The sequence below is a fragment of the Salmo trutta genome, chromosome 17, assembly GCF_901001165.1.
Source record: "Salmo trutta chromosome 17, fSalTru1.1, whole genome shotgun sequence".
Classification (NCBI taxonomy): domain Eukaryota; kingdom Metazoa; phylum Chordata; class Actinopteri; order Salmoniformes; family Salmonidae; genus Salmo; species Salmo trutta.
Genome location: NC_042973.1, coordinates 11,843,363 through 11,858,796, shown reverse-complemented (window position 1 = coordinate 11,858,796; position 15,434 = coordinate 11,843,363). Strand labels below are relative to the sequence as shown.

General features: G+C 44.9%; 1 protein-coding gene across 4 annotated transcripts in view; it reads left to right on the top strand.

Annotated features, from left to right (window-relative positions):
* The window catches only part of LOC115151589 (inaD-like protein), a 137,317-nt gene that overhangs the window by 82,832 nt on the left and 39,051 nt on the right, over window positions 1-15,434 (top strand). For all 4 annotated transcript variants that reach the window (XM_029695643.1, XM_029695644.1, XM_029695645.1 and 1 more), the window contains exons 17-21: window positions 3,943-4,152; window positions 6,798-7,157; window positions 8,900-9,072; window positions 14,317-14,379; window positions 15,232-15,303. In XM_029695643.1, the coding sequence (XP_029551503.1) occupies window positions 3,943-4,152; window positions 6,798-7,157; window positions 8,900-9,072; window positions 14,317-14,379; window positions 15,232-15,303 (878 nt within the window). The remainder of the gene's footprint in view (window positions 1-3,942; window positions 4,153-6,797; window positions 7,158-8,899; window positions 9,073-14,316; window positions 14,380-15,231; window positions 15,304-15,434) is intronic.

The window sequence follows — 15,434 nt, the reverse complement described above, 5'->3', positions numbered from 1 at the left end:
ATCTGACGAATTGCATAGTAGAGACCGTGTCACTTACATTTTACATTTGTGTCGGACGCTCTTACCCAGAGCCACTTACAGTTAGTGCATTCATCTTCAGGTAGCTAGGTGGGACATTGTTCCTCCTTGAAGGAGCTATCAGTTTCTTCCTTAAAGGAGCTATACATTTACACACACTGTACATATATCTTTCTATTGTGTTATTGACTGTACGTTTGTTTATGTGTAACTGTGTTGTAGTTTCGTCGTACTGCTTTGCTTTGTCTTGGCCAGGTCGCAGTTGTAAATGAGCCTACCTGGTTAAATAAAGGTGAAATAAAATAATAGAAATAATAAATCAGTGGAGGCAGATCTAGATGTGGCCAGTCTGGAACCAGGTTGCTTGGCACGCAGCACATACATGTGTGCAGGCTTGTGTGTGTGTGTGCGCGTGTGTGTGTGCGTGTGCGCGCCCCGAACGTGACTCCCATTGAGCTGCAACCATAGGAAGGAAGTCCCTGTCAGCTTTCCTGATCCTCTGCCCTTTCCACCTGTTCAGAACCTAACACACACACACACACACTCCCTTTCTCTGCTGCTTCCATGGATAGAGTCATGATGGTAATGACTTCTGTCTTCCCATATTGGTACCTGACTCTCCCCACTAATTACACTTGTATAGCTTTAGTTGTTATATAAATAACCACTTGTTAATCACTTTTATATCGGTGCTCGTCACATAAAAAGCCACCCATATGGGTCGTCTAATATATTGTGTGAGGCATTAAATTGGTGCTGAATTACAGTTTTATGGCGCAGGCTGTCCAGGCCATGATTGATACCAGTGACACTTGGCCTGAGAGGGGATGTGTGGCTGTGTTTGGCCATTCCATAAATGTACCTAACTGTCTGTAGGATGGTGATGGAGCGAGCAGAGCTTTCTGCTAGTGTTCTCAACTTCCCCATGGCTCAGCAAAGGGCCAGGCTAGCAAGCAACCCAGCTAGCAAGCAACCCAGCTAGCAAGCAACCCAGCTAGCAAGCAACCCAGCTAGCAAGCAAACCAACCCAACGCAAGCAACCCAACTCAGCAACCCACTTTCCCCTGGGTGGGGAAAGTGTTTTTCTTTTAAATAGTTTAGGTTTGCTTCATTTATCTTAGTGGGTTTTGCACTTTCGGGGCTATTCCATTGGTTCCATTATGGTGCAGCAAGCTAGGCCTATATCAAAGATCACAAAAACTGTTTTCGACCCAGGTCTGATAGAAAACGTGTGGGTTTGATGCATTCCCACCTTGACACTTTCAATGCGTACAATTTGCATTCATAGTACATCACATGAAGAAGGTGTAGCCAAGAGCATCATAAGACTTGCTGTGAGCAGTCATTACAGCTCATAGCTCCTTATAGCAGCCCATATAAATGCACAATGAACTCATAACACATCGGTGGCTAATAGGAACTAAGGAGTGTTCCCAGAATGTCTCGAGGCTCCATGGAATAGCCTGTGTTTTGCTTTCAGGTGATTTCTGACTTAGTTTTGTTTGGCGGTGCCAAGCCTTTTTCCTGTTGCATTCCTATACTGATGCTGTAGTGAGCCACACACACACACACACACACATGAACGTAGCCACACACAAACACACACACTCATGAACACACACACAGGACGTGTGCATGCATGCACGAACACACGCACGCACACACAGAGCAACTTTTTCTCCCCAGATCAGCTCCATTCACCTCCTTTGCTTTATTGGCTATGGACTGTTCAAGGACACGACTAATGTTGCTGAAGTGGTTACTGTTAGCGAAGTGACCCGTCAGAAATCTGTCACATTTTGTGTGAAAGATAGACCCAGAGACATCTTTTCTGTAATTGCTGTTTCTTCTCCACGTGCGTGTGCCTTACTGTTTGTCAGTGTGAACATGTGAGTGTGAACATGTGAGTGTGAACATGTGAGTGTGAACATGTGAGTGTCAACATGTGAGTGTCAACATGTGAGTGTCAACATGTGAGTGTGAACATGTGAGTGTGAACATGTGAGTGTCAACATGTGAGTGTGAACATGTGAGTGTGAACATGTGAGTGTGAATATGCTTGTGACTGTGTGTGTGTTTGTGACTCTCGTTCTTTGTCTGTCTCTCATTCTTTCACTCTCCTCTCTTTCTTTCTATTTCTTTCTTTTCTTTCTCTCGCTATCACTCTCTCTCTCTCTTCATCTCCTCCTTTTCTCCATCCTTCTGACTTGGATAACTATGGTCCAATTTCCAAGCTATCTTGCCTTGTTTTAGAGTCCCTGGCCAGCACTGTTTCTATCTTTTTAAACTTCTCATGATATACTTAATCAGCACCAAACTGGCTTTAGACCTGGACACAGCACTGTTTCAGCGTCTAACTCTTAGATCAGGGATGGGCAACTCCAGTCGTCGGGGGCCTGATTGGTGTCACGCTTTTACCCCAGTCCCAGCTAACACACCTCAATCCAATTATCACCTAATCATGATCTTCAGTTTAGAATGACATTAGTTTAATCAGCTGTGTTTTCTAGGGAGGTGGACAAAGTGTGACATCTCTCCGGCCCCTGAGGACTGGAGTTGCCCATCCCTGTCGTAGATGATGTGTTATATGGTTTAGACAATAGAAAATAACGTGCTGCCTTATTTATTGACCTGTCCAAGGTGTTTGATACGGTTGACCATTTCTTACTTGTTCATAGGTTGTCTGAAATAGGTGTAGATCAGGCATGTTACAATTGGTTGAAGAGGTATCTAACGGACAGGACACAATGTACGCTTTCTGATGGCATCAATTCTAGTTTCCTCAATATTATGAAAGGTTTTTGGGCCCTGTTCTCGTCACTATTTCTGTAAATAATATTGGTCTGTCTGTTGACCTGTAACATTCCTCTCTATGTGGATCACATGGTTATATACTTCTGTGCCATTCATGACCTTCAGCATGGTTTCGACTCAATAAAACAATCACTCATCTTAAACTAGTGCTAAACGCTAATAAAACCAAGTTTATGTTGTTCTCTAGGTCTCGTAATAGTGACCTTGAGGACCTGCATATTTGCACATTGAAGGGAGCCCAAATTGAGAAAGTTCCCCATTATAAGTACTTGGATTGCCGATAAACTCTCTTTTAAAACACACGTTGAAAAATTGACAAAAAGGCTGAGTTAAGATTGGTTGCTTTTATAGAAATAAATCATGCCTCACTTTGGAAAGTAGAAGGAAGATTGTTCAATCAATGCTTCTCCCGTTACCTGATTATGGTGATGTAGTCTACATGCATGCGACAGCCTGTTTTCAAATCAAATTTTATTAGTCACATGAATACAACAGTGAAATGCTTACATAGAAGCCCCTAACCAACAATGCAGTTAAAAAAATACGAATAAGAAATAAAAGTAACAAGTAGTTTAAGAGCAGCAGTATTGTTGCATTGTCTATTACACTGCGTTTTGTATAGTTCTGTTGCCTGGGAATCTCTGACTACCAGAAGGGCCCAGCATTGGCTACTTTTTGTATATACATCGGTTCTTCAGATACTACCTCATTTCACGTTTAAATTGGAGATCCAGCAATTTTCAGATCTGTTCTCGGGACTGGCTGTTTCTGGAGGTCCCACTTGTCTCCACTGACCTGGTTTAAAAATGCTTTTAGTTTTTATACCCCCAGCTCAAATTTCAATTAGACTTGCTTGTTTAGATGGAGTTTAAGGAAGGTGATATGTGAGAGTTGTTTGTTTTGATTCATCTTGTTGTATTCATTCTATTGGTATTATCTTACATGATGTGTATTAAATTGTGTGTGTTCGTTCACAGGCCTCCCTTGTAAATGACACCCTGGTCTCAATAGTGACCCATCCTCAATAAAAAGAATTAAAAACGAATCTCCACCTACTCTCTCTCTCCATGGACTCTAACGTGTTTCTACTTCCTGTGTTGCCCTCTGCAGGACCCTCTGGACAGGGCAGGCTCGGTCATCATCATCCGCTCCCTGGTGCCCGGCGGTGTGGCAGAGCGCCATGGGTACATGCTCCCCGGGGACCAGCTGGTGTTGGTCAACGACACCTATCTGGACACGGTGAGCCTGTCCCAGGCCGTGGAGGTGCTGAATGCCGCCCCGTCTGGAACAGTCTACCTGGGCATCCGCAAGCCACTGTTGGTACGTGAGGGATCAGGGGCTTTACTTACTTCATTTGGGGGATGTTTTTTATACAATACAATACAACTTCATTGTCCCAAATGAATATGAATTTGACAGAGATGATACACACATTTAAGCAGCATTTAATCAACCATTTCAAAAGTTTTTCTTTGTGTTTTTGATTTTGCATTTGTGTCTATTTCTTGTTTATTTTTTTTACTTTTCTCAATGCAAGCAATCGTCTGGATTTCCTTTTAGTTTTTTGAAGAATACTGAAATAGCTTAGTTCTACAGTTTATATATATTTTTTATATATTATTTTATATATATATTATTGTCCCAAAATTCTGATGTCTATGGCAGAGACGTGAAGTGGTGTTAGTAAGTGTATCATCTCCTACAGAACTGGTGTGAGTGAATATTGCCACCTCTGTGTGTGTCGCTGTAGGTGGAAGGGACAGAGGAAAGGGGACTTGGGGACCTGGGGCTCCAGAGGACTTGGGGACCTGGGGCTCCAGAGGACTTGGGGACCTGGGGCTCCAGAGGAAAGGGGACTTGGGGACCTGGGGCTTCAGAGGAAAGGGGACTTGGGGACCTGGGGCTCCAGAGGACTTGGGGACCTGGGGCTCCAGAGGACTTGGGGACCTGGGGCTCCAGAGGAAAGGGGACTTGGGGACCTGGGGCTCCAGAGGAAAGGGGACTTGGGGACCTGGGGCTCCAGAGGACAGAGGAAAGGGGACTTGGGGACCTGGGGCTCCAGAGGACTTGGGGACCTGGGGCTCCAGAGGACAGAGGAAAGGGGACTTGGGGACCTGGGGCTCCAGAGGACTTGGGGACCTGGGGCTCCAGAGGACAGAGCGAGGACAGTAATAATAGCACCACCGCAGTATGTTTCTAAAGCACTTTTCAAACACTAGTAAAGGTAATTTTCCTAAAGAAATGTGTGTACCTGCTTGTTTGAAAGTCTTTTTATGGTAGTGAAATACACTGAATGTACAAAACGTTAGGAACATCTTCCTAATATTTAGTTGCACCCCCTTTTGTCCTCAGAACAGCCTCAATTTGTTGGGGCATGGACTCTACAAGGTGTCAAGCGTTCCACAGGGATGCTGGCTCCCATGTTGGCTCCAATGCTTCCCACTGTTGTGTCAAGTTGGCTGGATGTCCTTTCATCTACACTGATTGAAGTAGATTTAACAGGTGACGTCAATAAGGGAAGACCACCTGGATTCACCTGGTCAGTCTGTCATGGAAAGAGCAGGTGTTCCTAATGTTTCGTACACTCAGTATAAGTTGTGACTGAATAGACGCTGAAGCAAGCACACTAATTAAGTGCTGGTATCAATACAGTTGTTGAGGCAGCCCTACAGAAGTGATGCATAGCCCTCCCATCTCTCTCTCTCTCTCTCTCACTCCCTCCCACCCTGTTTCTCTCTTTCTTTCGCCCTCTCTCTCACTACCTTCTCCCTCTGTCTGTCTGTCTGTCTGTCTGTCTGTCTGTCTGTCTGTCTGTCTGTCTGTCTGTCTGTCTGTCTGTCTGTCTGTCTGTCTGTCTGTCTGTCTGTCTGTCTGTCTGTCTGTCTGTCTGTCTTTCTCCTGTCTTCCTCTCTCTTTCTTGCTCTCCTTTCTTTTCTTTCTTTCTTTCTCTCTTTCGCTCTCTATCCTCTTTCTTTTTCTTTCTCTTTCCCTCCCTCCCCCCCACTCCCTGTCCCATATTACCCTTGAATTTGAGTAAAGATGTAATGGTGGCGCGTGGGAATTAAATTGACGGTCAGCCGTAAATCCACCAAAAATGAAATGAGACTAATTGTGCCATTAAGGTTATTTCCCTCTCTCTCTCATCTCTATATTTCTCTCTCCCTCCCTCCCCCCCACTCCCTGTCCCATATTACCCTTGAATTTGAGTAAAGATGTAATGGCGGCGCGTGGGAGTCAAAGTGGCGGCCGGCCGTAAATCCACCAAAAATGAGACTAATTGTACCATTAAGTTTTTAGCCTCGGCACATTTCTCACTGTAAATTGTCTGGGGGGAGGGGTCTGGGTGTTGGGAAGAGCTTCTCTCCTTCTCCCCTTTTCGGGATGAAAGGCGCTGAGTCGGCGGGACGGTCTGAGGGGAGAGCAGTGATAAAAGTACTCTCTCAGCTTCACGGGATGTCTTAAGTGCGTTATAAGGACAGAGCTCCTAAGTACCTCTGGCTGAGCTTGGCTAGGTCACCACAAGTATTGGGGGTGTGTGTGAGAGAGAGACAGAGAGAAAACCTAGCCCAGCTAATTGTGTGTGTGTGTGTATGTTTGCGTAAAACAGCCAGGTAGTCTTGACACCAGAGTTCTCTTTTGACCTGAGAGGGATGTTGGATTGTACTCTAGTAATAAACTTAGAGGGCGATATATATATATATATATATATATATATATATATATATATATATATATATATATATATATATATATATATACACACACAACATTCTCAGTCAGACAAGGTTGGTCTTGAAGCACCTATTGTGACTACATAGCTCCAGTTGTACCTTTACATTTCTCCTAAAACAATGGGGCCCCAATTCAATCTATTGCAGTTAAAGGAAACTGCACTGCAGGTTCACTCCACTCAATACAACTGCAGTACATTAGAATGTTTGAAACACAAATGTGTGTTTCTCCAGGGGTTTCGTGATGGCTCCATCCTCCCAGAAGTCCTTGGACAGGAAGAGGACGAAACCGAGCTGATCCTGGACAGTGGCTTCCCGCGCTACGTCTCACCTCTGATCCCTGCCTTGACCCTTAACCCCACCCCAACTCCTACCCTGACCACCATCCCCCTCCCTCCAGGAGAGGAGAGGGAAATGACAGTGGATGAAGAGGAGGATGAAGAGGAAGAGGAGGACGTGGTGGAGGTGAATGGTAGAGAGGGGCAAACCGTGGACTCCTACCCCAGAAAACCTCCACCGTCGTGGGGAGAGTGGGAGAGGGTCAACAGAGGCCCTGTCCCCCCAGCCCCCGTCCACTCTGGAGCTCAGAAGCAGGTGAATGTTCTACTCCTCTGCAGTATTGTGCCTTGGCAAGTCAGATGACAGATGTCTGGCTTCCACCTCAACATCAGTGCTGGCCAACAGGGGGCAGCAGTGTGTGCAGGCTTTTACTCCAGCCCAGCTGGAACACACCAGACTTAAGTCAATCTCTCAAATCAAAGTTTATTTGTCACGTGTGCCGAATACAACAAGTGTAGACCTTACAGTGAAATGCTTACTTACAGGCTCTAACCAATAGTGCAAAAAATGTATTAGGTGAACAATAGGTAAGTAAAGAAATAAAACAACAGTAAAAGACAGGTTATATACAGTAGCGAGGCTGTAAAAGTAGCGAGGCTATAAAAGTAGCGAGGCTACATACAGACACCGGTTAGTCAGGCTGATTGAGGTAGTATGTACATGTAGATATGGTTAAAGTGACTATGCATATATGATGAACAGAGAGTAGCAGTAGCGTAAAAGAGGGGTTGGCGGGTGGTGGGTGGGACACAATGCAGATAGCCCGGTTAGCCAATGTGCGGGAGCACTGGTTGGTCGGCCCAATTGAGGTAGTATGTACATATGTACATGAATGTGTAGTTAAAGTGACTATGCATATATGATAAACAGAGAGTAGCAGCAGCGTAAAAGAGGGGTTGGGGGGGCACACAATGCAAATAGTCTGCGTAGCCATTTCATTACCTGTTCAGGAGTCTTATGGCTTGGGGGTAAAAACTGTTGAGAAGCCTTTTTGTCCTAGACTTGGCACTCCGGTACCACTTACCATGCGGTAGTAGTGAGAACAGTCTATGACTGGGGTGGCTGGGGTCTTTGACAATTTTTAGGGCCTTCCTCTGACACTGCCTAGTGTACTGGGCCATACGCACTACCCTCTGTAGTGCCTTGCGGTCGGAGGCCGAGCAATTGCCGTACCAGGCAGTGATGCAACCAGTCAGGATGCTCTCGATGTTGCAGCTGTAGAACCTTTTGAGGATCGCAGGACCCATGTCTAATCTTTTTAGTTTCCTGAGGGGGAATAGGCTTTGTCGTGCCCTCTTCCCGACTGTCATGGTGTGTTTGGACCATGTTAGTTTGTTGGTGATGTGGACACCAAGGAACTTGAAGTTCTCAACCTGCTCCACTGCAGCCCCGTCGATGAGAATGGGGACGTGCTCGGTGCTCCTTTTCCTGTAGTCCACAATCATCTCCTTAGTCTTGGTTACGTTGAGGGATAGGTTGTTATTCTGGCACCGCCCGGCCAGGTCTCTGACCTCCTCCCTATAGGCTGTCTCATTGTTGTCGGTGATCAGGCCTACCACTGTTGTGTCGTCTGCAAACTTAATGATGGTGTTGGAGTCGTGCCTGGCCATGCAGTCGTGGGTGAACAGGAAGTACAGGAGGGGACTGAGCACGCACCCCTGAGGGGCTCCAGTGTTGAGGATCAGCGTGGCAGATGTGTAGCTACCTACCCTTACCACCTGGGGGGCGGCCCGTCAGGAAGTCCAGGATCCAGTTGCAGAGGGAGGTGTTTAGTCCCAGGATCTTTAGCTTAGTGATGAGCTTTGAGGGTACTATGGTGTTGAACGCTGAGCTGTCTCTCATGTTGTCTTCAAGACCACCGTTGCTTATTGGATCAGTATTATATTAAACATGTTACTGCTATACATTCACAGTGCTGACCGTTGTTATTTAGGGAGAAGGTGGTGGGAGTGTGGCTGGGGACAGGATGAAACCATTTTGTCTTGCCGTCTTGACAGGTGGAGGAGGAAGGTGGAGATGGTACTATGGAGAAGCTGGAGTCCAGAGCCCTCTTTGATCAGCTTTCTCTAGGTCAGTCTGTGAATTCCTGGGTGGAGACTGGGGACAGCGAGGCGGACTCAGACTCCAGGAACGGAAGATCAGAACTCATCCTCACAGACACAGACACAGAGTTAGTACCGCTCTTCTTCCAAATACCAATATTGGTTTGAATGTTTACCAATACCAACACTCAATGAAAAAAATATTAGTCACATGCTTTGTAAACAGCAGGTGTAGACTAACAGTGAAATGCTTACTTATGGGCCTTCCCAACAATGCAGAGAGAAAGAAATAATAGAAAAGTAAAAACACGTAATAATAAATACACAATGAGTAATGATAACATGCCTATATACAGGGTACAAGTACCGAGTCCATGTGCAGGGGTACCAGGTAATTGAGGTAGATATGTACATATAACTAGAAATAAATTGACAAGGCAACAGGATAGATAATAAACAGTAGCAGCAGTGTATGTGATGAGTCAAAGTTAGTGCAAAAAGGGTCAATGCAGATAGTCCAGGTAGCTATATGGTTAACTATTTTGTAGTCTTATGGCTTGAGGGTAGAAGCTGTTCAGGGTCCTGATGGTTCCACACTTGGTGCATCTGTGCTGTGCGGTAGCAGAGAGAACAACCTGACTTGGGTGGCTGGATTCTTTGACCATTGTTAGAGCCTTCCTCTGACACCGCCTGGTATAAAGGTCCTGGATGGCAGGAAGCTTAGCCCCAGTGATGTACTGGGCCATACGCACTATGCTCTGTAGTGTTTTGTGGTCGGATGACAAAGAGGTGGCAAACCAGGCGATGATGCAGCCATTCAAGATGCTCTTGATGGTGCAACTGTATAACTTTTTGAGGATCTGAGGGCCCAAGCCAAATCTTTTCAGTCTCCTGAGGGGCCTCCGTGTTGAGGGTCAGCATGGTGGAGGTGTTCAGGGTCCTTGGACACACCTACTCATTCAAGGGTTTTTCTTTATTTTACTATTTTCTACATTGTAGAATAATAGTGAGGACATCAAAACTATGAAATAACACATGGAATCATGTAGTAACCAAAAAAGTGTTAAACAAATCAACATTTATTTGATATTTCAGATTCTTCAAAGTAGCCACCCTTTGCCTTGATGACAGCTTTGCACACTCTTGTAATTCTCTCAACCAGCTTCTCCTGGAATGCTTTTCCAACAGTCTTGAAGGAGTTCCCACATATGCTGAGCACTTGTTGGCTCCTATTCCTTCACTCTGCGGTCCAACTCATCCCAAACCATCTCAATTAGGTTGAGGTCGGGTGATTGTGGAGGCCAGGTTATCTGATGCAGCACTCCATCACTCTCCATCTTGGTAAAATAGCCCTTACACAGCCTGGAGGTGTGTTGGGTCATTTTCCTGTTGAAAAACAAATGATAGTCCCACTAAGTGCAAACCAGATGAGATGGCGTATCACTGCTGCTGGTTAAGTGTGCCTTGAATTCTAGATAAATCACAGACTGTGTCACCAGCAAAGCACCATCACACCACCTCCTCCATGCTTCACGGCGGTAACCACACATGGGGAGATCATCCATTCACCTACACTGCGTGTCACAAAGACACGGCGGTTAGAGCCAAATATCTCAAATTACGACTCATCAAACCAAAGGACAGATTTGCACCGGTCTAATGTCCATGGCTCATGTTTCTTGGGCCAAGCAAGTCTCTTCTTAATATTGCTGTCCTTTAGTAGTGGTTTCTTTGCAGCAATTCGACCATGAAGGCCTGATTCACGCAGTCTCTTCTGAACAGCTGATGTTGAGATGTGTCTGTTACTTGAACTCTGTGAAGCATTTATTTGGGCTGCAATCTGAGGTGCATTTAACTCTAATGAACTTATCCTCTGCAGCAGAGGTAACTCTGGGTCTTCCTTTCCTGTGGCGGTCCTCATGAGAGCCAGTTTCATCATAGCGCTTGATGGTTTATGCCACTGCACTTGAATAAACTTTAAAAGTTCTTGAAATTTTCCAGATTGACTGACCTTCATGTCTTAAAGTAATGAAGGGCTGTCATTTCTCTTTGCTTATTTGAGCTGTTCTTGCCATAACTTGGACTTGGTCTTTTACCAAATAGGGCTATCTTCTGTATACCCCCCTACCTTGTAACAACACAACTGATTGGCTCAAATGCATTAAGAAGGAAATAAATTCCACAAATTAACTTTTAACAAGGCACACCTGTTAATTGAAATGCATTCCATTCTCTCAACCTCATGAAGCTGGATGAGAGAATGCCAAGAGTGTGCAAAGCTGACATCAAGGCAAAGGGTGTCTACTATATAAAACACTTTTTTGTTTACTACATGATTTCTTATGTGTTATTTCATAGTTTTGATGTCTTCACTATTATTCTACAATGTAGAAAATAGTAAAATGGAAGAAAAACCCTTGAATGTGTAGGTATGTACAAACTTTTGACTGGTACTGTACATTATCCATGTCCTTGTTCAGCCATGGCTCCGTGAAACATAGGATATTACAGTTCTTCAGGTCCCGTTGATAGGATAGTCTCGAACGGAGCTCGTTCAGTTTGTTCTGTACATTTGCCAGATGAACGGAAGGTAGAGGCAAATTATTTATTTGTCAGGGTTCCCGTACGTCGGCCTCTTTTACGCCACCTCTTCCTTTTAGTGAAAGCTTTTCTGAAGTCCAGAAGCTATTTTTGGTTGAAACATTATGCACAAGAAAAGTTACGATCAACTCAGAAAAACTAAAAATCTAAAAGTTTGAAATGCCAGAATTAATAGAATGTAATCTGCCTTGTTTAGTGTAATTTATGTCAGACAGTGTCTCCTCTTTAGTTGGTTGAGTAAAAGTTACATGTCATTACAGTTATGTCTGTAGTAATTACATGAATTCTCAGAAATGGAGTTGATCTGCTCATCCTCTGGCACTCTAGTAGGCTTGGAGCGCCCTCTGCTGGTAATATGATGGTATAGCAGGCAGTGGCACCAGTGACGTTGCCTGAGTCAGTCATATATCTGAACGTGATCTGAAAACACAGGATTGGACAGTGTTTCCCAACTAGTTTTTTCCCCTAGCACTAACAAACCTGATTCAAATGAAATGTATTTATAAAGCCCTTTTTACCAGCACATTTCCCAGCCTAAATCCCCAAACAGCAAGCAATGCAGATGTAGAAGCACGGTGGCTAGGAAAAACTCCCTAGAAAGGAAGAAACCTAGAGAGGAACCAGGCTCTGAGGGGTCCTCTTCTGGCTGTGCCGAGTGGAGATTATAAGAGTTCATGGCCATTAAGGCCAGATTGTTCTTCAAGAAGTTCAAACGTTCGTAGATGACCAGCAGGGTTAAATAATAACAGTGGTTGTAGAGGGAGCAACAGGTCAGTACCTCAGGAGTAAATGTTAGTTGGCAGTTGGAGAGAGTCCTCACGTCCACTACAGCCTCACTCACGTCCACTACAGCCTCACTCACGTCCACTACAGCCTCACTCACGTCCACTACAGCCTCACTCACGTCCACCACAGCCTCACTCACGTCCACCACAGCCTCACTCACGTTCACTACAGCCTCACTCACGTCCACTACAGCCTCACTCACGTCCACTACAGCCTCACTCACGTCCACTACAGCCTCACTCACGTCCACTACAGCCTCACTCACGTCCACTACAGCCTCACTCACGTCCACCACAGCCTCACTCACGTCCACCACAGCCTCACTCACGTCCACCACAGCCTCACTCACGTTCACTACAGCCTCACTCACGTCCACTACAGACTCACTCACGTCCACTACAGCCTCACTCACGTCCACTACAGCCTCACTCACGTCCACTACAGACTCACTCACGTCCACTACAGCCTCACTCACGTCCACTACAGCCTCACTCACGTCCATTACAGCCTCACTCACGTCCACTACAGCCTCACTCACGTCCACTACAGCCTCACTCACGTCCATTACAGCCTCACTCACGTCCACTACAGCCTCACTCACGTCCACTACAGCCTCACTCACGTCCACTACAGCCTCACTCACGTCCACTACAGCCTCACTCACGTCCACTACAGCCTCACTCACGTCCATTACAGCCTCTCTCACGTCCACTACAGCCTCACTCACGTCCACTACAGTCTCACTCACGTCCATAACAGCCTCACTCACGTCCACTACAGCCTCACTCACGTCCATAACAGCCTCACTCACGTCCACTACAGCCTCACTCACGTCCATAACAGCCTCATTCATACTCACACTCTGTTTTCGACTACATCTCTTGTACCAAATTCAGTTTATCAGCTCTTGTCTATGCCCGTTGGAATAGGAGATCACCTACTAGTTCAATCAGGATTCGTTACTCTGAAATCTCTATCATTTCCCCCTTTGGCAAAGGTCTGTATTCATAGTGTCTCGGAGTAGGTGTGCTGATTTCAGGTCAGTTTTGCCTAATATTACATGAACACACAGGAAGGCTGATCCTAGAACAGCGCTCGTACTCTGGGATGCTTGATACATATGATACCTGTTAACATTTTTACATTTTAGTCATTTAGGAGACGCTCTTATCCAGAGCGACTTACAGTAGTGAATGCATACATTTCATACCATTTCTTTTTGTACTGGCCCCTTGTGGGAAACGAACCCACAACCCTGGCGTTACAAACACCATGCTCTACCAACTGAGCCACAGGGAAGACGTTTGAGGTTTATTGCAGAGTTTTTATTTTATTTATTTGACCTTTATTTAACTAGGCAAGTTAAACTAAGAACAATGACAGCCTAGGAACAGTGGGTTACACAGGCTGTCATCCTAGGCTGTCATTGTTCTTAACTGACTTGCCTAGTTAAATAAAGGTCAAATAAATACTCTGCAATTAACCTCAAACCTTAACAGGTATCATATGTATCAAGCATCTCAGAGTACGAGTGCTGTTCTAGGATCAGCTTCCCTGTGTTCAGGGGCAGAACGACAGATTTGTACCTTGTCAGCTCAGGGATTCGAACTTGCAACCTTTCGGTAACTAGTCCAACGCTGTAACCACTAGGCTACGCTGCCGCCCCAGTAAATTGTGTAAACTGAATGGTTATACAGACCCACTAGAATAACTGTTTGGGATATTGTATGAGGGAACATTTCTGCCTGGGGAAAATAAATGGATGTGTTATTTCCAGTGCTATTGTATAAACAGTGGGAATAAGTTGTGAAAATGTCTTGCCGTGTCATATCCTCACGCGGTAGATACATAATAATAATACAGTATCAAAACGTTACAGAACAACGTATCGTGCTGCAATACCAATATCCCAACTGGTACAGTAAAGTGATTGATTGATGAATGGATAGATTGATATACCTAATGGTTGATGTGTTCTCCTCTAGCTCGGTGCGTTTGATTGGCACAGAGAGGAGAAAGAGGAGGGGCCAGGGAGGAGGACGACACAGGTAGGACAACAGAACTCGCTGTAGAGCCACAGTCAACACACACACATTCTACATTCACCATCACCTGTGGTTGTTATTTAAAGAGCAACGAATCCCTTTGAAAACGGTCTATGTGGCATCATTGTGAGTCAGAAACAGTTATTCTAGCGTCAAAATAGACTACAAAGTGTAAATTGGATCATTTTGGTTATAAAGTCTCATCTAAAACGGAGTTAGGAACATTTGTGCCTCACAACAGGTAAATGAAGGTTGGGTTTTGATTTGACGATGTCCATTTGCCAACTAACATGGGGGGATCAGCTGTGGTGATTGGTCTCTATCCAATAGCATAGATGGTGAGACAGACCTGCCCAGCAGCTCCAACTTTGTTTACATAAGACAACACGTCACGCATTTTTTTTACTTGAGAAATACTGCATCAAACACTTTAATTAGATGTAAAATTGCGCGACTAAAACTTCCTTGGCAAAAACACTAAAATTAATTACCGATTTCTTGAGTTATCTTTGATTAATTCTGGGGATTTTGAGGAAGTGAAATAGGCTTCCGCGTCTACAGTGTCTCATGAGGGACAAACATAATTAACCAAACCCAGACTGAAATATAGTTTTTCTAATGAGCAACAGAAAAAACACACGTTCCAATCGACGTGTTCAGTCACTGTTTAACCTTTCGTTAACTGGGAAAAGACCCTTGTGGTCAGAAATCTCTCTTGCAAGGGGGAGCTGGCAAGAGGTCAGCAGGAAGTAGTCAGTGTGTAGACACAGAACAGGTGAACGTACAGGGACAATACATTAAAATCAATTAGTGGTCAATTACAGTGGTTAACAACTTCTTGGCGTGTGCTCTCAGTGATCTACCTGAGAGGGAGGAAGGAGAGGGAGAGAAAACCCCTGCCTTCAGTCACTGGGGACCCCCACGCAGGTAAGGGCTGTGTCCATGTGTGTCCGTTTGTCTGTCTGTATGTGTCAAAGTGGATACTGACAAAGTATCTTTTTTTAATGAAACATTTAACAGATTCACTAAATTCACCTTGTTTTTTGGGTCACGGTTGG